The sequence below is a fragment of the Cetorhinus maximus genome, chromosome 16, assembly GCF_964194155.1.
Source record: "Cetorhinus maximus chromosome 16, sCetMax3.hap1.1, whole genome shotgun sequence".
In the NCBI taxonomy this organism is placed as follows: domain Eukaryota; kingdom Metazoa; phylum Chordata; class Chondrichthyes; order Lamniformes; family Cetorhinidae; genus Cetorhinus; species Cetorhinus maximus.
Window position 1 is genome coordinate 26511603 of NC_135894.1, and position 23522 is coordinate 26535124.

The following is a 23522-nucleotide window of genomic DNA, read 5'->3' on the forward strand; positions in this document are numbered from 1 at the left end:
TGGGTGGCAGTGCGGGTTACAAAGCTAGTATAATAGACAACCAGAGTCCTGAGCCCAGGGATTTTGGATCTATGCCAAAAACTCATCAAAATTGACTTCAGTGACAATGGTTACTTTCATATCCTCCCATGAAGAATATGTGCAGAAGTGGAAGGATTTGCAGGCTGATTAACAGTCTGACAAGTCTGAGTAACAACAGATGTTTGAATATGTCTTGAGTTTTTTTTGTGCGGGTGCGATTTTGGTTGTCCACCTAGATTCAAACTTACTGACAAGGAAGTTGAGCAACAGCTGTTCCCTTTCTGCCTGGCTTGTTCAGTGACATTTTGGGAAGGTAAGGGCTGCGATTGCAGAATGTATGATTTAAAATTTGTGATAGCTATGAGAGACTGCCCTTTGAGAGTTAGTCACTTAAAGATGTCTAGAAGTGAGACTGTTTTACTCAGGCTACAGCAGTGAAACCACAGCAGCTGTCTTGAGTGTTCTGTTGGATCACAGTTTGCGTTTAATTGGATGCTGATCTCCTCTCCCCACCCAAAATTATAAAGTGAGCATCTACTTGTGGGAGAGAGTTCCATATTTAATCTACCCTTTGCATGAAGAATTGTTTCCTAACTTGACTCCTAAATAGCCTGCTGTTAATTTTACTTGTATGTTGTCTTGTCCTAGACTTGCTCACAAGCAAAATGTTTGGATTGGGAGCAGTTTAGAATTCAGCAAAAGTGGACAAAAAGATTAATCAAGAAGGGGAAAATGGAGTATGAGAGTAAACTTGCAGGGAACATAAAAACTGACTGTAAAAGCTTCTATAAATATGTGAAGAGAAAAAAATTAGCAAAGACAAATGTAGGTCCTTTACAGTAGGAAAGGGGGGAATTATAATGGGGATCAAAGAAATGGCAGAAGAATTGAACACATTTTGGTTCCGCCTTCACAAAAGAGGACACAAATAATTTCCTGGAAACGTTAGGGAATTACGTGAGAGGGAGGAATTGAAGAAAATCAGAATTAATAAAAAAAATGGTTCTAGAGAAATTAATGGGGTTAAAGGCTGAAAAATCACAAGGGCCTGACAATCTACATCCCAGGGTACTAAAGGAAGTGGCCCTGGAAATATTGGATGCATTGGTGGTCACCTTCCACAATTCTATAGATTCTGGAGCAGCTCCTACAGATTGTAGGGTGGCAAATGTAACCCCACTATTTAAAAAAGGAGGGAGAGAAATAACAGAACTACAGACCAGTTAGCCTAATATCAGTAGTGGGGAAATTGCTAAAGTCTATTATAAAAGACGTGGTAACAATACACTTGGAAAGCATTAGTGAGATTAGACAAAGTCAGCATGGGTTTATGAAAGGGAAATCATGCTTAACTAATCTACTGGAGTTTTTTGAGGATGTAACTAATAGAATAGATAAGGGAGAACCAGTGGATGTGATGTATTTGGATTTCAAGAAGGCTTTTGATAAGGTCCCACATAAGAGGCTAGTGGGCAAAATTAAAGCACATGGGAATGGGGGTAATATACTGGCATGGATTGAGAATTGATTGACAGACCGGAAACAGAGAGTGGGAATAAATGGGTCTTTTTCCGGATGGCAGGCAGTGACTAGTGGTGTACCGCAGGGATCAGTGCTTGGGCCCCAGCTATTCACGGCATATATAAATGACTTGGATGAGAAAACCAAATACAATATTTCCAAAAGTTTGCTGACGACACAAAACTGAGCGAGGTTGTGAGGAGGATGCAAGGAGGCTTCAGGGTGATTTAGACAAGTTGTGTGTGTGGGCAAACACATGGCAGATGCAGTATAACATGGATAAATGTGAAGTTATACGCTTCAGTGTGAAAAAACAGAAAGGAAAAGTATTATTTAAATGGTGGTATATTGGGAAATGTGAATGTACAAAGGGATCTGGGTGCCCTTGCACACCAGTCAATGAAAGTAAACAGGCGGGTGCAGCAAACAATTAGGGAGGCAAATGGTATGTTCGCCTTCATTGTAAGAGGATTTGAGTTCAGAAGTAGGGATGTCTTACTGCAGTTATACAAGGCCTTGGTGAGACCACACCTGGAGTATTGCTTGCAGTTTTGGTCTCCCTACCTAAGAAAGGATATACTTGCCATAGAGGGAGTGCAGCTAAGGTCCACTAGGCTGATACCGGGTATGGCTGGACTGTCGTATGAGGAGAGATTTGTTCGACTGGGCCTGTATTCACTAAAGATTAGAAGAATGAGAGGGGATCTGCTTGAAACATATAAAATTCTAACAGGGCTAAACAGACTGGAAGCAGGGAGGATGTTTCCCCTTGTTGGGGAGTCTAGAACCAGGGGCCACAGTCTCAGGATACGGGGCAGGTGATTTAGGACAGGAGATGAGGAAAGATTTCTTCACTCAGAGGGTGATCACCCTGTGGAATTCTCTACCACAGAAGGCTGTGGAGGCCGGGTCACCGAGTATATTCAAGAAAGAAATTTATAATTTTTTTGACATTAGGGGCATCAAGGGGTATGGAGAGAAAGCGGGAATATGGCATTGAGATAGAGGATCAGCCATGATCATAATGAATGGCGGAGCAGGCTCGAAGGGCCAAATGGCCTACTCCTGCTCCTAGTTTCTATGTTTCCCTCTATACCCTATCAATCCCTTTTTAACCCTTCAAAATTCTATATTCCAAATAATACAAAACCAACTCACAATTATAAAGTGCCTTTACTGGAGTAAAAACATCCCATGGTGCTTCACAGGACTTTTATCAAAAATATTTTGACATCAGGTCCACTAGATATTAGAACAGGTAACCAAAAGCTCAGTCAAAGAGGTTGGTTTTAGCAAGCGTTTTCAAGGAGAAGAGAAATTATGAGAGGCAGATGTTTAGTGAGGGAATTCAAGAGCTTATGGCCTATGTGTTGAAGCAATTGTCAATGGTGGAGCAATTAAAATTGGGGATGTACAAGTGGCCAGAATTGGAGGAATGCAGAGATTTTGGTAGGTTGTAAGGCTAGAGGACGTATAGAGGTTGGGAGGGGCGAAGCCATGGATTAATTTGAAAAGAAGGATGAGAATTTTAAAATTTTGTTGTAGCTTGACTAGAAGCCAATGTCGGTCTGCGAGGACAGGACTTGGTGAAGTTAGGATACTGGTAGCAGAGCTTTGGATGAACTCAAGCTGGTGGAGGGTGGAAAGCATAGGAAAAGTCATCTCTAGAAGTAACAAAGGCCTGGATGAGGGTTTTGGCAGTAGGTGAGTTGAGGCAAGGCCTGATTCTGGTGATGTTGTGGAGTTAAAAGTCGGCAGCTGAGACTCTAGCATGGGTATGTGGTTGGAAGTGCATCTCCATTACAGCATCACGGGTGTGAACAGTTTGGTTCCGCCTCAGAATTTGCCAGGGATAGGGATGGAGTCAGTGGCTAAGAAATAGAGTTTGTGGCGCAGGGCTGAGGACAATGTCTTTGGGCTTCCTAACATTTAGTTGACAAATAGAAACAGTGGAGAACTGAACAGTGGAAACATGAAATATTTTGCTGAATCTGTGCTGTACTCTGTCCAAGGCCAATATATCCTTTCTAAGATGCGGTGCCAAGAGCTGTACATAATATTTCAGATATAGTGTAACAAGGGCTTAGTATAGGTGTAGAAACATTTTCTCCACTTTATATTCCAGCCCTCTAGATTAAAGCCTAACATCCCAGTAGCTTTTTTGATTTTTGTTCTGTATCTGACTACTGCATTTTAGTACAGGAGCCAAATGCTGGAAATCAGGAAATACTCAGCAGGTCTGGCAGCATCTGTGGAGAGAGAAACAGTTAATATTTCAGGTCAATGATTGTTATGTCTTCTGGTTCGCATAGGTTAGAAATAATCACACTTTAGAGCCAAAATGATGGAGTTTCATTGAATGTATTTCTTGCTGCTCTCTATGTAGCTGGTGAACTGATAGACAATGGGCCGTAACCTTCGAGCTCCCCAGCTTCAGATTTGGGGGGGGTACCCCAAAGATGTGCTGGGGAATCCCTCTGGGAAGTTCCCAGGTAAAGGTTTGCATGGCAATTGCCCAGAAGTGCACACTTCCTCTGGACGATTGCGCTGTGCTGGAAACCATCTGAAAATGCGGTTTAAGTCGCAAACTTTGGATGTTCCACTGGGGTTATACCAATAGCTACCCAGAAAAAGTTAGAATTAAAACTTCTTCTAACTTCTGGGTAACTGTTGTAAAGACCCAGACCGATCCCCCAGGGGACTTCCCTACCCCTGACTACTCACTCCCCACCACGGTATTCCCAACCTGCTGAAACCCCCATGGGATTCCCCCCACCTGCACGGGACTCCTCACCTGACTACCCCTGCCCCTCCCACCTCCCCTGTGGGCCTAACTCTTACTCCCTGACCCAACCCACACCCTCCCCTGAAATTCCAGCCATCCCACCCCCCACAAATGTTCAGCCCGCTCCAACCGCAGGAGTGGGCAAGGAGTGGCAATCTGACGCTGATTGCCACTCCGAGGAAGTTACAGCCCATTGTTATTTGGCACACGATTGCAGTGCAACAGTGAAATGTGGCTCGCCGGAACATAATAATTAGTTCCTGGCTCTTTACGGAGCATATATCAATGACATTTCATCAGATCAGACTCTGTGGGCAAGTTCATCCCACCGGTGGGAAGCCTGTGTCACATCTCGAAGGGGTGCCTGAGGCTATTTAAGTGCATTCAGGCTCTTGAGTGGGCAGTGTGGGCCTCCAACAGAATTAAGTCTCCAGTACGACAGAAATCCGGCCCCCGCGAGCTGCTGTCCAACCAGAGGCTGGCAGCTCTACAACACAGGCAGTACCACCAGGAGCAAGGCTTTCACCAGGTATCATTGCTGATTCCCGGAGACAGGTGAAAGGGCTGTGTCACTGGCGAGGGGATACCGGGACCCTCGATTGGGCAATAAGATTTGCTGGGTGGCCTTCAGGAGGCATGGGAGACTCACACAAGTTCAGGGCAAGCCTTGACCACCACTAAATCCCGATGGGTTTAGCGATGATGTCCTATAAATTGCTCAATAATGAGCACAATTAGCTGAAGGGCAGATTCCCTGTGTTAGCCCATTCCCACTGCTGACTAAATGAGGAGGGGATCAGTTTTCCTGCCGGCATGAATGGACCGCCGGCCTCCTCTGTGATTATCCAGACCTGCACACCACCTAGCCTACTCCAGGCTCCATTAAAACCCAGCCTGTGTTCCTTCCACAGATGCAGCCAGAATTGCTGTTTTTGCTACATTTTGGTAATCCATGTACATGGATCCCTACACTTCTTTGAACCTCCACTATTCCTAGCTTTTCACCACATTAAAAGTACTCAGATCAATTCCTTTCAGCTCCAAAATGGATGACCCGGCACTGGTAATTATCACATTGCTGTTTGTGAGAGCTTATTGTGCACAAATTGGTTGCCACATTTCCTACATTACAACGGTGATGACCCTCAAAAGTACTTAATTGACTGTTAAATCTTTGGAACATTGGTGAGAAAATGCTATATAGATGAAAGTCTTTTTTTCCCCCTCATTCAGCTGAGCTCATGCCTGAGCTCAGACTACAAAATAATAGCCCTTGTTGGGCAGCTGGCTCTATCTGGGAGCAGCGACTCAGCTGTAATTTGTGTACTTCCCTTTTATTTCCATAGTTTGGTCACTTCACTTTTACCTTTACAGAAAGATTAAACTGGTTTTCAGCTGTCCTGAATAATGGCGCAATTTGAAGGGATTCAGCTTGGAGGTAAGTTGGTGCATTTTATTTTAAAATGACTTATTCCTTGTATAGCTTTACCAGACAGATATATTGAGAAACTGTTCCTCCCTCGTGTAGTTTATCATTTTTATTCACCATATCTGTTAACATTTTGTATTTCCATGGCCCTGGGTATTTAAGGTTATCATCATGTTTTTGGATTCTTTTGACCAATTTTCCCAAACCTCTAACGTCCTGTGTCCCTTCATTCCAGATCCCTCAATCACTGTGAACAGGTTTTTACTATCCACTCTATCCCATCCCTTCACAAGTTTAAACATCATGAATAACTGTCCAGTAATCTCCTCTGTTCCAAAAGAGAAGAAAAAAAACCAGGCTTCAAATGGACCGCCGTTCCTGTCTTGTATATTTACACTGTACCTGAGGGGGTTGTTCCTGGTGTCTGTTGTATTTGATGTCAAAAAATCAAAGGTGCAGGTCTCACCAGTTGCCAGGTTGGTTGGATGTATTCCTGGAGGTCCCAGCACATTACTGCCATCTCCAATCTCCACCACCTCGCGATCGCATCAGTCACCCGGCTCATCTAACCTCGTGGTGCCCTGCCTTCTCGTGCCAATTGGAAGTGAACAGTTTCTTCGTTACCTGTCAGTCAAATAGTTTTCACATCTCCATCTCCAGCATAGAAACATAGAATGGTTACAGCACAGAAGGAGACCATTCGGCCCTTCGTGCCTGTGCCTGCGCTTTGCAAGGGCAACACAGCTAGTCCCACTCCCTCACTCTTTCCCTGTAGCCCTGTAAAATTTTTTCTCCTCAGATCAAAGTTATCCAATTCCCTTTTGAAAGCCATGATTGAATCTTCCTCCAGCACACCCTCAAGCAGTACATTGAAGATATTAACCACCCAGTGTAAAAAAAAAGGTTTTCCTCATGTCGCCTTTGGCTCTTTTGCCAATCACCTTAAATTGATGTCCTCTGGCTCTTGGCCCTTTGCCAAACAGTTTCTCTTTATCTACTCTGTTGAAACACCTCATGATTTGGTCATGCTTATAAATAATAAATAAAAAAATCTTGCAAGAATTTTTTTTTCAAATGACCCCATGATTTTATTTTTCCCCCAGGTTGCTCCCACTGGTACCTTGGCATTTAATCTTCAATCTGTAGAGAGCCCAAGGGAATCCTGGAGGGTTTGCAAACCCTACACCAGACAGAGACTGTGTATAGGCCTCCCCTTTGCCCAAGTGTGAGGTGATGATCAGAAGACCAGTGGGCTTGAGAAGGCCCACTAGGCATCTCAAACTCACCCTTGTGACCTGTGGTTATGATAGTGCTGTAGCTGCCAGAAGCTGAGGTGACACTTTGTTTTTTCTCTAATGTCCCAGTGCTCTCAGGTCTTGCACTGTTTGCTCTGGGCAGTGTCTCAGATTAAGGCAGCAGAGCCGGGGGATTTTTTAGAGAAACAAATTTCCCTATGAGGTCAGCGATCCCATGACTTGTTCTGGCTGGGATGATGGTGTGTGGGGACTGAAGTTGAAAGAATAAGCAAGGTATTGCTGAAAGAAGGGACATGCTGTCAAAGCTTTTCGTCTTGCACTCAGCAGGGCAGATCGCAAGAATTTACCAACAGTAAAAGGAACAACAGTTTATGCTGCATGAAAAGAGGGTGCTAATTGGTTGGCAAGTGGATTCTGATTGTAGAGGTGTTGCGATGGAGAATGCAGCAGGGAACAGTTAACTGCCAAGCTTTTGTTCAAATTCAAACCAGGAGGGTCAACTCTGGTCATGGCATTGCCATTGGGAATGAACCAGAGACTGGCAGTCCCCCAAGATTTTGTTTAGTTGAAAAAGGCGCAATGCATGGATGAGCTCCTGCTGTCTCTACCAGAGTCCTTTTGCCAACCATCAACACTCACTTCTCATGCAGTATAAATTGTTGTTCCTTTTACTGTTGGTAATCTTGCAATCTATTCTGATGAGCGCAAGACGGAAAGCTTAGACAGCATGTCACTTTTTCCAGCAATATTCAAGTTCTGTACTACCAAATGACTATTATTAAACAAGGTATTACTTCTGCTGGACAGCGTTATTTTCTTTGCCCTTTAGCTATAGGGAAGGATGGAGACTCCATGAAGGGTTACCTCCAGAGCTCACACGATGTCCTGGTGTCTGCACTGTACAATATAGACCCATTACTCGACCAAATGATTGCTTCACACCTCTTGACCCACGAGAATTACTACGAAATCCGAACTGAGAAGATCCCACCCCAGAAGGCACGCAAACTGCTGGAGATTGTGCAACTGCAGATGAATGAGAATGATGTGCGGCTATTTGTAGAGTGCCTGAGGAGATGCAAACACCACTACCCCCGTCTGAAAGACTGGCTGGCAGGGGACGCTGGTTAGTTTTGTGTCCTGATTTAAACAAGGTTAAAATGAATTAAGATGTCAAACGTGTTCAATGATCCACTTAACAAGGTGATAAAACATACAAACCAAGCACTGGGGCTTGTTTCTAGAGGAAATAGAATTAAAAAGCAGAGAAGTTTGTTAGACTTGTACAGCACTTTGGTTAGACCATACTGAACGGTGGAACAGTTCTGGTCTCCATATTGTGAAAAGGATATAGCAGCACTCAAGAAGGTACAAAAATATATTTACATGGATGATATCAGAACTGAAAGAGTACAACAATCAGGAAAGATTGAACAGGCTGGGGCTGTTTTATCTAGAAAAGAGAAGACAGGTGACCTCAGAGAAGTCTTTAAAATTATGAAGGGGTTCAATAATGTAGATGGAGAAATGATATTTCAACTTGCAGGGAGTCCAAAACTAGGGGCCGTAAGTATAAAGAGAAAATGATGGAAATGCTCAGCTGGCCAAGTGACATCAATGAAGAGAAAAATAGTTAATGATTCAGTTCGATACATCTCTAGTTATTGACTCACTCGCCAGAGGGAATAATTTTTCTCAGGCTACTCTGTCAAAACTCCTTCTCAACTTGAAAACCTCTATTAGCCCGCCAAGGAGAACAGTTCTAACTTTTCTAATCTCTCATCATATCTGAAGTCACACATCCCTGGCAACATCCTGGTAAGCCTCTGTACCCTAAGGGCTTCATATCTTTCCTGAAGTGTGGTGGACAATTTTGGGAACCAAACTCCAGCTGAGGTCTAACCAGTGATTTATAAAGTTCTAGCATGAATTATAATACTGTCTTTCCATATTACCCCTTTCAAAGTGCAACACTTCACACCTCTCTGCATCTGCCATGCTGCTACCTATTTCACCATCCTGTCTATGTCATCCTGAAGCTTAGAACTATACTCAGCAATAACTATGGCTTTTGCCAACTTGTGCATCATCTGCATTGTTTTTGATGGAATCAGCCCTAACCACCTCCCTGTGCATATTTTGGATATATAGTTGAATAGTTGCACGATCTCTGAATCTGCAGCCGTGTGTACACACCATCCTGCGCCCCAATTCTCTTTTGAACCAAAGCAGCCCGACTTTCCTCGATAGTTGAGAAATCCACTAATTAGCTCTCCACTACTGTCTATTGCAAGCTTGCCTTTACCTATCAACATAAACATTGGGATTTGTATAGATCCACCCTACAAGATTGGCCTCCATACCAATCTTGTAAATAGGGCCCTAGCCATTTGCTCACTTTGCAAGCTCAACACGGGAATAGAACGCATCAAAGCTATCCTCTGGGGCAATGGCTATCCTGATCAGATCATTGTTCACTTGAATCTCAACCTCGTAAATGGGCCAAAGGACGTCACTTTTGGTCCTGAAAAGTGCCTGATCTACCTCAAATTAGTCTGAAAAGGCGAAGTATCTCAGAAATTTGAGCGACATGTTAAACAAGCCGTTTCATGCTGTTATTATGCAGTAGCTACATGAATGATATTTTCCACGTCAGGATGCTCCGGTCAGCCCAAAAAAGCATTCTGCCAACCACATAATTGAGTAACATTGTTTCAGTGTTGGTGCGATGCCAGGTACGTAGGCTATGCTTCCCAATGGTTGGTTGATCAAATCAAACAACATTAGTTGTTTGTGAAAGGCAGAGTACAGACTGTACTCAACCAGCCCGAGCTTATGAAACCCAAAACAAAACATCTGCTGTTAGATGTGATTCTGCGATTGGGCAGCACTTGCTGAATAATTCTGAGTATGTTAATAGCTGCACTAACAGCCAATTTTAAATGATCAGTTGAGCTCATAATGTGGCTCATTTACACTTGCTAAGTGTGACGTTCTTTCGTACACAGGGACTCGTTCTCTGCATCAAAAGAAATATGTCCAAGTTTTGCGCCTTTTTTTGAATAATCCGGGAGCCTGGGGAGCCTTTAGTTCCCCAATGCTTTTTCCATGGCAACTCCTTAGCCAATCAGAATCAACTTGCCAACCAATCAGCACCTTTTTCTCCTGTAGTATAAATTGTTGTGATTGTTTAAAATTTGGCATTCTTGTAGTTGTCCTGATCGGTGCAAGACGAAAAGCTTTGGCACCTTGTCTCTCTTTTCAACAATACTCATTCTCTGTCTTTTTACCATTTTTCGCTACTCTGGCCTTATTTGATGGTGCACCCTTATATTTGTACGCTCTTTGTCTTCCTGTCACACCCTGGTTATCATTACTCTCATCACTATCCTGCAATATTGCCTTGTCCTTTCTCTTTAACTTTCCAAATCTTCCCTCAAATGAACCCTCCCCCCACCTTGCAGCACCCAACAATTTAGTTTAAGCCCTCTCCACAGCCTTGTTATACAATTCAGCAGGGCTTACTGGTCCCAGCATGGTTCAGGTGAAGGCCGTCCCAATGGTACAGTGCCCTCTTTCGCCAGTGCTAGTGCCAGTGCCCCATGAATCGAAACCCATTTCTCCCACACCAATCTTTGAGCCAAACATTCAACTTATTCACCCTACGACAATTTGCTCGTGGCTCAGGCAGTAATCTAGAGATTATTACTTTGTGGTTCTGCTTTTTAATTTAGTACCTAAACTGCTCTTGCTACTTCAGTGGAACCTCTTGTCGTTGGTACCCACATGGACCACAACAACTAAATCCTCACCCTCCCGCTCCCAAATTCCTCTCCGCCCTGAGGAGATGTCCTTAATCCTGGAACTGGGCAGGCAACCCAGCCTTCGGATCTCACATTGCAGAAAACAGTATCTCCCTAATTATATTGTCCCGTACTACAACTATGTTCCTTTTTACACCCCCACCACACCCCACCCCCATTTGAGTGGCTCCCTGTGCCACAGTGCCATGGTCAATTTTCTCATCCCCCCTGCAGTCCCCACTCTTGTTAGCACAGGTTTCAAGGACCTCAAACTTGGACAATTGCGAGGGCTGAAGCTCCTCCACTTCTACTTTTTGGATCCCCATACCTGCCTCATTCATAGTCACACCCTGCTGTTCCTGACCCACAGTCCATATCCAAGGTACCTAGCCTAAAGAGTGTGACTGGCTCCTTTAACAAAGTGCCCAGGTAACATCCCCCCGCCCGATGCATCGCAGCATCTAAAGCTCAGACTCCAGCTCATCAACTTGGAGCCAAAGTTACTCAAGCTGCAGACATGAGCAAGGAAACCTCCTGCTGATTACCACTTACCACTCACCCTCAGTTGATGAATCAATACACCTTCATGTTGAACACCACTTGGAGGAAGCACTGACGGTGGCAAGGGCGCAGAATGTACTCTGGGTGGGGAACTTCAATGTCCATCACCAAGAGTGGCTCGGTAGCACCACGACTGACCGAGCTGGCCGTGTCCTAAAGGACATAGTTGCTAGACTGGGTCTGCAGCAGGTGGTGAGGGAACCAACAAGAGGGAAAAGCATACTTGACCTCATCCTCACCAACCTGCCTGCCGCAGATGCATCTGTCCATGGCAATATTGGTAGGAGTGACCACCACGTAGTCCTTGTGGAGACAAATTCCCGTCTTCACATTGAGGATACCCTCAACCATGTTGTGTGGCACTACCACTGTGCTAAATGAGATAGATTTCAAACAGATCTAGCAACTCAAGACTGGGCATCCATGAGGCGTTGTGGGCCATCAGCAGCAGCAGAATTGTACTCAACCACAATCTGTAACCTCATGGCCCGGCATATCCCCCACTCTACCATTACCACCAAGCCAGGGGATTAACCCTGGTTCAATGAAGAGTACAGGAGGGCATGCCTGAACCAGGCATATCTACACAACTCAGGACTACTTGTGTGCCAAACAGCGTAAGCAGCAATTAAATAGACAGAGCTAAGTGATCCCATGACCAATGGATCAGATCTAAACTCTGCAATCCTGCCACACCCAGTCATGAATTGTGGTGGAAAGTTAAACAACTCACTGGAGGAGGAAGCTCCAAAAAAAATCCCCATTCTCAATGATGGAGGAGGCCAGCATCTCAGTGCGAAGGATAAGGCTGAAGCATTTGCAACAATCTTCAGCTAGAAGTGCCGAGAGGATGATCCATCTCGGCCTCCTCCCGAGGTCCCCAACATCACAGATGCCAGTCTTCAGCCAGTTCGATTCACTCCATGTGATACCAAGAAATGGCTGAAGGCACTGGACACTGCAAAGACTATGGGCCCTGACAATATTCCAGCAATAGTACTGTAGACTTGTGTTGCAGAACTTGCCGATCCCCTAGCCAAGCTGTTCCTATACAGCTACAACACTGGAATCTACCTGGCAATGTGGAAAAATACACAGGTATGTCCTGCACACAAAAAGCGGGACAAACTTAACTCAGCCAAATACTGTCTCATCAGTCTACTCTCGATCATCAGTAAAGTGATGGAAGGGGTCATCAACAGTGCTATCAAGCAGCACTTGCTCAGCAATAACCTGCCCACTTAAGGTCAGTTTAGGTTCCGCCAGGGCCACTCAGCTCCTGACCTCATTACAGCCTTGGTTCAAACATGGACAAAACAGCTGAACTCCCGAGGTGAGGTGAGAGTGACTGCCCTTGACATCAAGGCAGCATTTGACCGAGTGTGGCATCAAGAAACCTTAGTAAAACTGGAGTCAATGGGAATCGGGGGAAAACTCTCCACAGTTTGGAGTCATACCTAGCACAAGAGGAGATGGTTGTGGTTGTTGGAGGTCAATCATCTCAGTTCTGGGACATCACTGCAGGAATTCCTCAGGATGGTGTCCTCGGCCCATCCATCTTCAGCCACTTCATCAATGACCTTCCTTCCATCATAAGGTCAGAAGTGGGGATATTCACTGATGATTGGACAATGTTCAGCACCATTCATGACTCTTCAGATACTGAAGCAGTCCATGTCCAAATGGACAATATCCAGGCTTGGGCTGACAAGTGGCAAGTAATATCCATGCCGTAGAAGTTCCAGGCAATGGCCATCTCCAACAAGAGAGAATCTAGCACCACCCCTTGACATTCAGTGGCATTACCATCACTGAATCCCCCACTGTCAACATCCTGGGGGTTACCATTGACCAGAAACTGAACTGGACTGGTCATATACATACTGTGGCTACAAGAGCAGGTCAGAGGCTAGGAATCCTGCGGCGAGTAACTCACCTCCTGACTCTCCAAAGCCTGTCCACCATCTACAAGTCACAAGCTAGGAGTGTGATGGAATACTCTCCCCTTGCCTGGATGAGTGCAGCTCCAACAGCACTCAAGAAGCTCAACACCATCCAGGACAAAGCAACCAGCTTGATAGGCACCCCTTCCACAAACATTCACTGCCTCCACCATCGACACACAGTGGCAGCAGTATGTACCATCTACAAGATACAAGATACACTGCAGAAACTCACCAAGGTTCCTTAGATAGCACCTTCCAAACCCACGACCACTATCATCTCAAAGGACAATGGCAGCAGATAGATGGGAACACCACCACCTGGAAGTTCCCCTCAAATACACTCACCCTCCTGACTTGCAGATATATTGCCGTTCCTTCACTGTCGCTGGTCAAAATCCTGGAACTTGCTCCCTAACAGCACTGTGGGTATGCCTACACCACATAGACCGCAACAGTTCAAGAAGGCAGCTTACCACCACCTTCTCATGGGCAATTAGGGATGGGCAATAAATGCTGGCTTAGCCAGTGATGCCCACATCCCAGGAATGAATAACAAAAAGATTCAGTTACTGCAGATGTGGTTGCTGTGGATCACACTGGTGACCACCAAATCCCACATGCTACAGCTGGAACACTAAACCTGCCTTGCCATTTTTATTGTGGTTAATTTAAGTAATTAGGTTTCACTCAGCTGTTGTCTGTAGTTATACCAATTAGCTTAACTAGTTAAACTATAAATTGAATGCAGTACTAATATCTCCCCAGTACTGGTCGATAGGGATAAAGTCTTAAAAATTCACCAATCACTACCTGCTCACCTAATTAAAGCCTTGAACACTCAGCAGCTTCTGAAGGCTGGAAAAAAAGATATGTAAAGCAACACCTCCTTTCATCTCTGTACCGAATTCCCAAGTTAGCGCTCGTATCTTGTTGCACTCAGACCTCATCTCACACTCATGTTACAGTGTATTACCATTAAACTCTCAGTCCCTTCCTATCCCACTCTGATTGCTTTTACCCAAATTGTTATACTGCTTTATTATCTCGACTTTTTGGATTTTACATCTCCCTACACTTGACACCTGCTCTGCTCTTAGTCTAAAGCCTTGTATACAGTCCTAGTTATTCACCAGAACATTGATCCCAGCCCAGTTTAAGTCAAGTCCATCTCAACAAAATAGATCCCTCTTTCCCAAGTACTGGTGCCAGTGACCAATGAATCGAACCCCTCCTTCCTACACCATTCTTTGAGCCAGTGTTTAAATCTCTCATTGCTTGACCCGATGTTGGCTGGCCTGTGGCTCAGGTAACAATTTAGAGAATGTTACCTTTGAGGTTCTGTGTTTTAACTTGGATCCAAACTCTCTCATCATTCCTAGTTCTACCTATGTTGTTGGTTGCTACATGCACCACAACAACTGGATCCTCCCCCTCCCACTTCAAGTTTGTTCCAGCCACAAGAGGTGTTCTTAACACTGGCAGCAGGCAGGCAACACAGCCTTTGGAGCTCCCTGTTGCGGCTGCAGGGAACAGTATCTCTCTCCCTGACTATATTATCCCTGTCACCACCACATTCCTCTTCACTCCCCCCACTTGAGAGGCATCTTGCACCATGCTGCTGTGGTCAGTGCGCTTATCCACCCTGTAGTCCTTGTTCTCATCCACATAGGTAGCAAGTGCCTTCTACAAGTTGGTCAAAGTTGAGGGCTGAGGTTCCTCCATCACAACACGCTGGATCCCTATACTTGCCTGACTTGCAGTTGCACCCTCCTGTCCCTGCCCATTGACCAGCTCTAAAGTGCTGCCAAACCTAAGGGATGTGACTGGCTCCGGGAACAAATATCCTGGTAACTCCCCCCCTCCCCGATCCCCAGCAGTGTCTGCAATTCAGGCTCTAGCTCAGCAACTCTGAGCCAAAGTTGTTCAAGCAACTAACATTTACTGCATATATGGTTGGCTGGGACTGCAATGCATTTCACAGTTTCCCACATGCTGCAGTTGACTCTGGGTTTTGTTTTATATCTTTCTTGTCTAACTTGCATCTGCATATGCTTCCTGTTGTCATTCTTAGTTCCTTTATCACATCTTGTTGTGCTTCCTCCCACATTGTCAAACGCAGGTAACTCCTCTGATAAATTTGATTCTGTGATCTTGTTTGGGACTGGAGTAAATTGCACTGAGCTTTTATTACTAGCTGACTTGAGAATTTGTTTTCTATCTTTACAGATATCAAACGTGGACCGACAGGTATGTCGTCTTTATCATGTCGCTCAAACTGCAGGGATTACTTAACGTGAGTAAAGATGAAGCTGGAGTATTGTGGGCTTGAGCTGTGAACTTAACTCTCCTATCTGCGGCTGGCTCTCTTTCTCTCTGTGCTAGTGCTGGTTGGCACCATCCCCGCAATCACTTGTTGGACATTTTAACATGCTGCCCCTTGACAGTATCATCCGAAAACACAGAATCACATTCCACATGTCCCTCCCTTACCTCTGTAACCTCCTCCAGCCCTACAACCTTCCACAATTTCTGCACTCCTCCAATCTCTGATCTCTTGCGCACCGGTTTTAATCAGTCCACCGTTGACTGCCATGCTTTCAGTTGCCAAGGCCCTAAGCTCTGGATGGAATACCCTCTCTAAACTTCTCCATCTATCTCCACCTCCTTTAAGATGCTTCTTAAAACCCACCTCCTTGACTAAGCTTTCGGTTATCTGCCCTAATATTTCATAAACTGAGACAACAGAAGAGATGGGGCATTTCTGTGATATCACTAATAGAGTTTGAAGAAGGAAAACCAGTAAAACTTTGGAAATGAAGGGTACCAATGAAAGTTGTCTGAACTGGTCTTGTATACCTTAAAGTGAAATTCCAGTATCACTGGTGCCAGTATTACTGATTTTCACTGGAATTTTATTTATTTTACACTTTGAACTTGTTTCTCCCTCTAGCCCATCTATAACTTGCATTTATATCGTGCCTTTAATGCAAATTTACAAATCTTTAAAGGGCACGTTGATAGGGCAGTTGTGAAAGCTTATCGGAGACTTGCCCCATTTGCAAATCATTGATTACAAAACCAGAAAGTCATGTTAGACCTTTACGAATCACGGATTAGGCCTCAACTGGACTATTGTGCATAATTCCGGCACCACACTTTCGGAGAAAGGCTGTAGAGAGGTTTACCTGGATTACACCAAGAGTGAGGGACTTTGTTTATGGGGAGACACTAGAGAAGCTGGGATTGTTCTCCTTAAAGCAGAGAAGGCTAAAGGGAAATTTAATAGAGGTGTTCAAAGTTATGAGGGGTTTTGACAAAGCAGTAGGGGAAAAAAAACTTGCCTTTGGATCAAAAACCAGAGGTCACAAATTAAAAATAATTGGTAAAAGAGCTATGAGGAGAGATTTTTTTCATGTAGAAGGTTGATAAAATCTGGAATGGATTACGTGATAGTGGTGAAATCAACAGACTTTTTTGGTGTGCTTCAGCCATATCCTTTGCACTGATGTGCTGGGCTCCCCCATCATTGAGGATGGGAATTTTCTGGAGCTTCCTCCTGCAGTGAATTGTTTAATTTGTTTAAATGTGTAGTCTTTTGCACAGTTGTGCATGTGCAGTAAAGGGGCTGACTTGCTGCGCAATCCGTGCGGGAACTATTGGGTCACACAGCTTAAAGGGAACATTGGGTTGAATCAGATTCCATGAGAAGTTTCAAAAGATAATTGGACATGGACATGAAGAGGAACAATTTGCAGAACTATGGCAAGAAAGCTCGGGAGTAGGACTAAGTTGGACAGCACTTTGAAAGAGCTGTCACACCCATGACAGGCTGAATGGTCACCTGTGCTATAAGATTCTATGATATTTTAACATGCATCAAGGGGCATCACAGGAATGTTCTCAAACAAAATTTGACACTTTCACAGAAGGAGATATTAGCACAGGTGATCAAAAGCTCGGTTAAAATGTTAAGTTTTAAGGAGCATCTTAAAGGAGGAGAGAGAGAGGCAGAGAGGTTTAGGGAGGGAATTCCAGAGCTTAATGCACAGGCAGCTGAAGGCACAACTGCCAGTGTTGGAGCAAAGAAACCTGGGAGCACAAGTGATCAAAATTGGGGAATCTTTGAGGGCAGGAGGACTGGGAAAGGTTACAGAGAAAAGGGAGGGGTGAGGCCATGGAGGGATATGAGAAAAAGGAGGAGAATTTCAAAATCAAGACATTGCTGGACCAGATGCCCATGTAGGTCGGCAATTACAAGGGTGATGCGAATGGGACTTTGTGTGAGCTAGGATACGAGCAGCAGAGTTGTGGATGAGAAGGAAGCGGTGCATTTATTTACCTCTTTGGGACTTAACACATCACAAAGTGCTTTGCCAGTGCAATTCTTTTAAAAGTGTAATCACTGTTGTGATATAGGAAACACAGCAGCCATTTGTGCACAATAAGCTCCCACGAACAGTAATGACCATTTTTTTTTTAGTGCTGTTGAGGGACGAATGTTGGACAGGACACTGGGATAACTCCTCTGCTCTTCTTTGAAACAGTGCCATGAGATCTTATACATCCACCTGAGAGGGTAGACAGGACCCCACTTCTAACATTTCATCCGAAAGATGGCTCCTCCAACAGTGCAGCACTCCCTCAGTACTGCACTGAAATGTTAGCCTGGATTTTGTGCTCAAGTCTCTGGAGTGGGACCTGAACCCACGACTTTCTGATTCAGAGGCGAGATTGCTATCTAGTGAGCCACGGGTGAGTTCAACTTTATGGAGGGATCAAGATGGAAGGCTGGCTGGGATAGTGTTGGAATAGTTGAGTCTTGAGGTAACTAGGTATCACATGTTCTAGAGTGAGTGAAGATCCGCAGGAAGAGTTACCCTTCCTCTCTTCTGTGGTCTCGTGTGCACTCTGGTGAGGAACATGATTTGATCGAGGTGTTCCGCCACCGCTGGGCACCATGGGATGTCCAATGAATGGAACTAATCAATGATATGTATCTCATACAGAACAGCCCACATGTGGGAGGATTATATCAATGGTACACTTCCCTTGAGGGGGCCATAGCAGTGATGATGTGATGATAACTTGTTTAAAGGTTATGTTCCTGTTTTTCCATTTGCTTTGTAGAGAACCACTTGTGGACAGAATAACACTAGTGTGAATAAGACTGTAACCTGATAAATTTGTATTCCTGTAGAGCAGAAACTACAAAAACAAGCAAATGTTGTGTGTCAGCGGCTTGGGCACCTGGTTATTCCCATCGCCATGAGGTTATTCTCCAGTGAAATGATTTCACAGTATGAGCTAGACATCGTGCAGGGGGAGACTACACTTTACTGTCAAGCGCAGCGATTGATTAATATCTGCCTGCAGAAAGGAGAGCGTTCCTGTCAGAAACTCTATGAGGCTCTACATGAAGAGGACACAATCCTGGCAGAAGACATTGATGGTGAGGGCATGTTTCATTGTTTGGCTAAATGCAAGTTAGTCTGGAGTCACAGATGGAAGAGTATCAACATCAAGTTAAGATGCTGCATGAAACAGGTCACAGTGAAGATTCAGTTGTTAAAGATTTTGAATGTGCACCATGAAGTATTTTTGAATTCTTACAAACTACCTGAACCAAAAAAAATGCTTTTTCCATTAAAAGGTTAGCTGCCAGCTCTTGGACTTTTGGGCATTATCAACAGGGTCATTAACCTAGGAAATGGCTAGGGCAATGTCACTGTCAACAGTCACATGGTGCCTGAGGAGGGTGAGGAGGGTCACTGAATAATCAGCCTATCCCTGAGCATAATGTTATTGGAATTTACTGTAAAGTAATAGTTGTGTGTGTGTGCGCGCATGTGTGTGTGTGCGTGTGTGTCACTTAATTGAATTAAAGACAGTTGGCCTGAAGGCTTTGATGTAAGAAGAGAAGCTAGGTTTGAAATGCTAAATTGGTAAACATGGATGAAGTTTTAGAAAATGAGGTGTAATGGGAACATTTACATTTTTAAATAAACTAGAGTAGCTTGAATTTAAAAGAGGGGGTGAAATGTTACACCTAGCCAGAAGAAGTTAAAAAACAGTGTGTTTATTTTTCCCAAAGATTACTGGTAAAATTAGCACTATGATAGATTTTTATTTTTAGAGGTAAAGTCCAAAGACAAAGCAAACAATGGGAATTTGCAGTCAAAGGGGAAAATATGTATAAAGGAGAGAAGGCTGTGTGTAAGGACAGGAATTTTAAGATCTAACACAAGTGTGAAAAGCCTCCAGCATCTAAACCTCAAGCTGCTGTCTACAAGGAACCGAAGCTGAGAAAAACTCACTTTGAATTCGACTGTTCCAGGGTGTGTGCTTTGCCTGGGACTGTTTAAATCTATCTGTTTTACTGTTGCCTTAACGGAGGTGTAACTAGGAGTCAGATTAACTAGGGGATTTAGAAGTTATTATAGTAGTCATTTGCAAACCTATGTATGTGCTTAAAATCATTTATTTTATTTCATAAAGGTTTTATTTAGTTTTGTAAGAAACCTATAAGACTCAGTGGTCTTATTACTAATGAATTCAAGACACACTCTCGAAATAAATACAAATTGTAAAATAGTTGTGGCAGTTGTTTTAAGTTTCCCTCTGGGATTTGAACAGCTCAGCATTTACCATCTGCTGTGCCATAACAACCAGCATAAAATCACAAAAGGAGACAATTTGACCTGTCAAATTCATGCCAGCTCTCTGCTCCCCAACCCCCAAAGTCCTGCAAAGCTTTGCTCCTTCACGTACTTAATAAATTCCTTTTTGAAAGCCCTGCCTCCACAACGCTCTCAGGCAATGCATTCCAGATCATAACCACCCATGTTTTCCCTCATGTTGCTTTTGGTTCTTTTGTTGATCAGCTTAAAACTTGTGCCATCTGGTCGTAACCCCTTCTGCCAATGGGAACAGTTCCTCTCTATCTACTCTGCCTAGACCCCTCATGATTTTGAACACTACTATAAGGTCTCCTCTTAGCCTTCTCTAAAGAGAATGCCTCAGATTCTCCAATCCATCCATGTTACTGAAGTCCCTCATCCCCGGAACCATTCTTCTTCACATCCTTCTTAAGACAGTTTCTATCTATTCTGTCTTGATCCCTCATGATTTTGGACAATTCTATCAAATCTCCTCTCAAATTCCTCTTCTTCAAATAGAACAACCTCAGATTCTCCCATCTAACCATGTAACTGAAGTCCCTCATCCCTAGAATCATTCTCGTAAATTTTTCTGTGCCCTCTCTAAAACCTTCACGTCCTTCCCAAAGTGCAGTACCCAGAGTTGAACACAATACTCCAGTTGAGGTTGAACCAGTTGTTTTATAAAGGTTCAGCATAGCTTCCTTGCTTTTGTACTCTATGCCTCTATTTATAAAGCCCAGGATCCCATACCCTTTTAATTGCTTCCTCAAACTGCCCTGACATCTTTAATGCTTGGTGCACATATACTCCCAGGTCCCTCTGTCTTGCACCCCATTTAGAATTGTAACCTTATTTTATATTGCCTGTCCTTGTTCTTCCTACTTAAATGTATCACTTCACGCTTCTCTGTGTTAAATTTCATCTGCCATATGTCTGCCCATTCCACCAGCCTGTTTATATCCTCTTCTACTCTATCACTGTCATGTGGGAATGCATCACTTACTTCCATTTTTATCTATCTAGTTGCAGCCAAAGAATTGCCATCAGTGGCTTCTCTTCTCACTCCAACCCATTATCTCTGGTAGGTCCCAGGTATTTATCCTTGACCCCCTCCTATTCCTCCTCTACTTACTTCAGCTACATCATTTGAAAACACAGCATTGATTTTCACATGTACATTGCCAACATTGAGCTCTATCTCATGATCAACTCTCCTAATTCCTCCACTGACTTTAAACTGTCAGACTACTTATCCAACATCCAGTACTGGATGAGCAGAAATTTCCTCCAACTCAAGATTGGGAAGACTGAAGCCACTGGCCAGGATTTTCCCCTCAGCGATTTGGGGGCGGGGCCCGCTCGCCGAGGGGAAAATGACGCAGGATGACGTCAGGAGGAACCCCCGACGTCATCCCGATCCATTTAAATCTTCAGGAAGGTGGGCGGACAGTGAAATCAGCTGTCCGCCCGCCGACCTGTCAATGGCCAATTAAGGCCATTGACAGGCTAATTAACCTTGTTAAAGACCCTGCCCGTCCAAGCTTAAGGCTGGCGGGCAGGCCAGGAGCCCCAGCAGGCTCCAGATTATTCATGAAACTTCATCCACTGGAAGAATGAAGTTTCATGTCTGTTTTTTAAAAATTTAATAAACTTTATGTGTTTCGTATTAACATGTCCCATCTCGTGTGAGATTATCACATGAGGGGGACATGTTAATAATTTTAATATTTCTCTATTTTTGGACTTTTCTTACCTGTCAGTAAACTCCCTGAGACAGGACTTTGTCTCAGGAAGCAGTGCGCTCTTTCGCGTGCACGCGTGAAAGAGCGCACTTTGTCAGATGAGGATTCCCTCCACCCCCACCGCACAAGAAGAGCATAGCGCTTCCTGTCGGGCAGGCCGCTGGTCTAATTGGCCCGCCCACTCAAAATGGCAGCGGGCCACGTTTCTGTGGCGGGGGTTGGCCGTCCGCCCGCCGGTGGGGCCCGCATGCCCACCAAAGGCAAAATTCTGCCCATTGTCTTTGGACCATCATAAACACTATTCCCTAGCTACTGACATTATTCGTTTCCCTGGCAACTGTCTGAGGCTGAACCAGCTTGTCTGCAATCTCAGTGTTATATTTGACTCAGATGAATTTCCAACCACATATGCCATCACTAAGACCCCCTATAGACCTTTACAACATTTCCCCCTTTTGCACGCCTCAGCTCATTTGCTGCTGAAACCCTCATCCATGCCTTTGTGACCTCGAAACCTTACGACTCTAATGCATTCCTGAGTGGCCTCCCACATTCTCCCCTCTGCAAACTTAGACAGCAGAGTTTTGGATGACCTTATGTGCTTACTTGCACCATCTGCCTGTGTTCACTGACCTACATTGGCTAAGCAACACCATGATTTTAAAATTCTCATCTTTGTTTCAAATCCCTCCATGGACTCATGGACTCACCCCTCCCTATCTCTGTAATCTCCTCCGACATTACAGCTCCCTGAGATATCTGTGCTCCTCTAATTTTGGCTTCTTGAGTATTCCCTTTTTAATTACTCCACTGTTGGCAGTCGTGCCTTCAGCTGCCAAAACCTTAAGCTCTGGAATTCCCTTGCTAAATCTCTCCACCTCGCTTTCTTCCTTTAAGATGCTCCTTAAAACCTACCTCCTTGACCAAGCTTTTGGTCACCTGCCCTGATATATCCTTACATGGCTTGGTGTCAGATTTACTTTATATTACTCTTGTAAAGCACATTTGGATGCTTTATTACAGCATTATATACTTGTAAGTCGTCACTGAGCATTTGGCCTATCCCTAATGTGGGTGATGTCTCTGAACATTCAGCCTGTCCCTCAGGTGGTTATTGTCTTTGATCATTCGACCTATCCCTGAAGTGATTGTTGTCTCTGAACCCTCTCATGGTCCCTGAGGTGGGTGATGTTATTGAACAGTCAGCCTATCCCAACAGTGGATGATGTCATTAAGCACATCATCATGTTGATTCAGTGTGGTTTTGGACCGATCTTGAAAGTTTGTGAATAATTGTACCTCTCTCTACTTGCAGCAGCTCTTAATGAGAGGAAACCAACATTTCCTATCCAGCTACAGCAAGGTAGGAGAGCTAGTTCTACACAAAATCACTGACAACAGCAGGGTTAGTTATTTACAGAATGTGTTTGTCCCATGCTGCAGTATTGGCATTAAATTGCAGGTCACAGTGATGCTCATTGCACCAGTGTTTGCCCTGCAGTGAAGTATTGATATGATTCACAGTTCAGATGATGCCCACTGTAATGTTTGCATACCTTTCACTGATGTGCGTTCCTGTGATGTCAAACGACATTGGCGTCCAACAGAAGAGAATGGTATAACTTGCAAACTATTTTGTTTCTCTCTCCAGCTGTATTTCTGTTGAACATATAACCCCTCAGACATCCAATCAGGAAGATATTACAGTTGAGAAGTTACTGAGTTTCTGTTATTGCTATTAAACTGTATTCAATATTCTCCAGACTGTATTTGGAAGAGTTCAAATTCAGTTTAACCTA

The 23522-nt window shown here is 44.2% G+C and overlaps 1 protein-coding gene across 2 annotated transcripts in view; it reads left to right on the forward strand.

The window, feature by feature from the left end:
• Positions 1-268: 268 nt before the first annotated feature.
• LOC144691446 (uncharacterized) overlaps positions 269-23522 on the forward strand; it is a 55431-nt gene continuing 32177 nt past the window's right edge. The window contains exons 1-6 of one of the 2 annotated variants that reach the window (XM_078559543.1): positions 269-334; positions 5702-5765; positions 7842-8138; positions 15549-15569; positions 18520-18771; positions 23039-23086. In XM_078559543.1, coding sequence (XP_078415669.1) covers positions 5735-5765; positions 7842-8138; positions 15549-15569; positions 18520-18771; positions 23039-23086 — 649 coding nt within the window. In that variant the 5' untranslated portion in view covers positions 269-334; positions 5702-5734. The remainder of the gene's footprint in view (positions 335-5701; positions 5766-7841; positions 8139-15548; positions 15570-18519; positions 18772-23038; positions 23087-23522) is intronic. The other variant, XM_078559545.1, reaches the window with a different exon arrangement.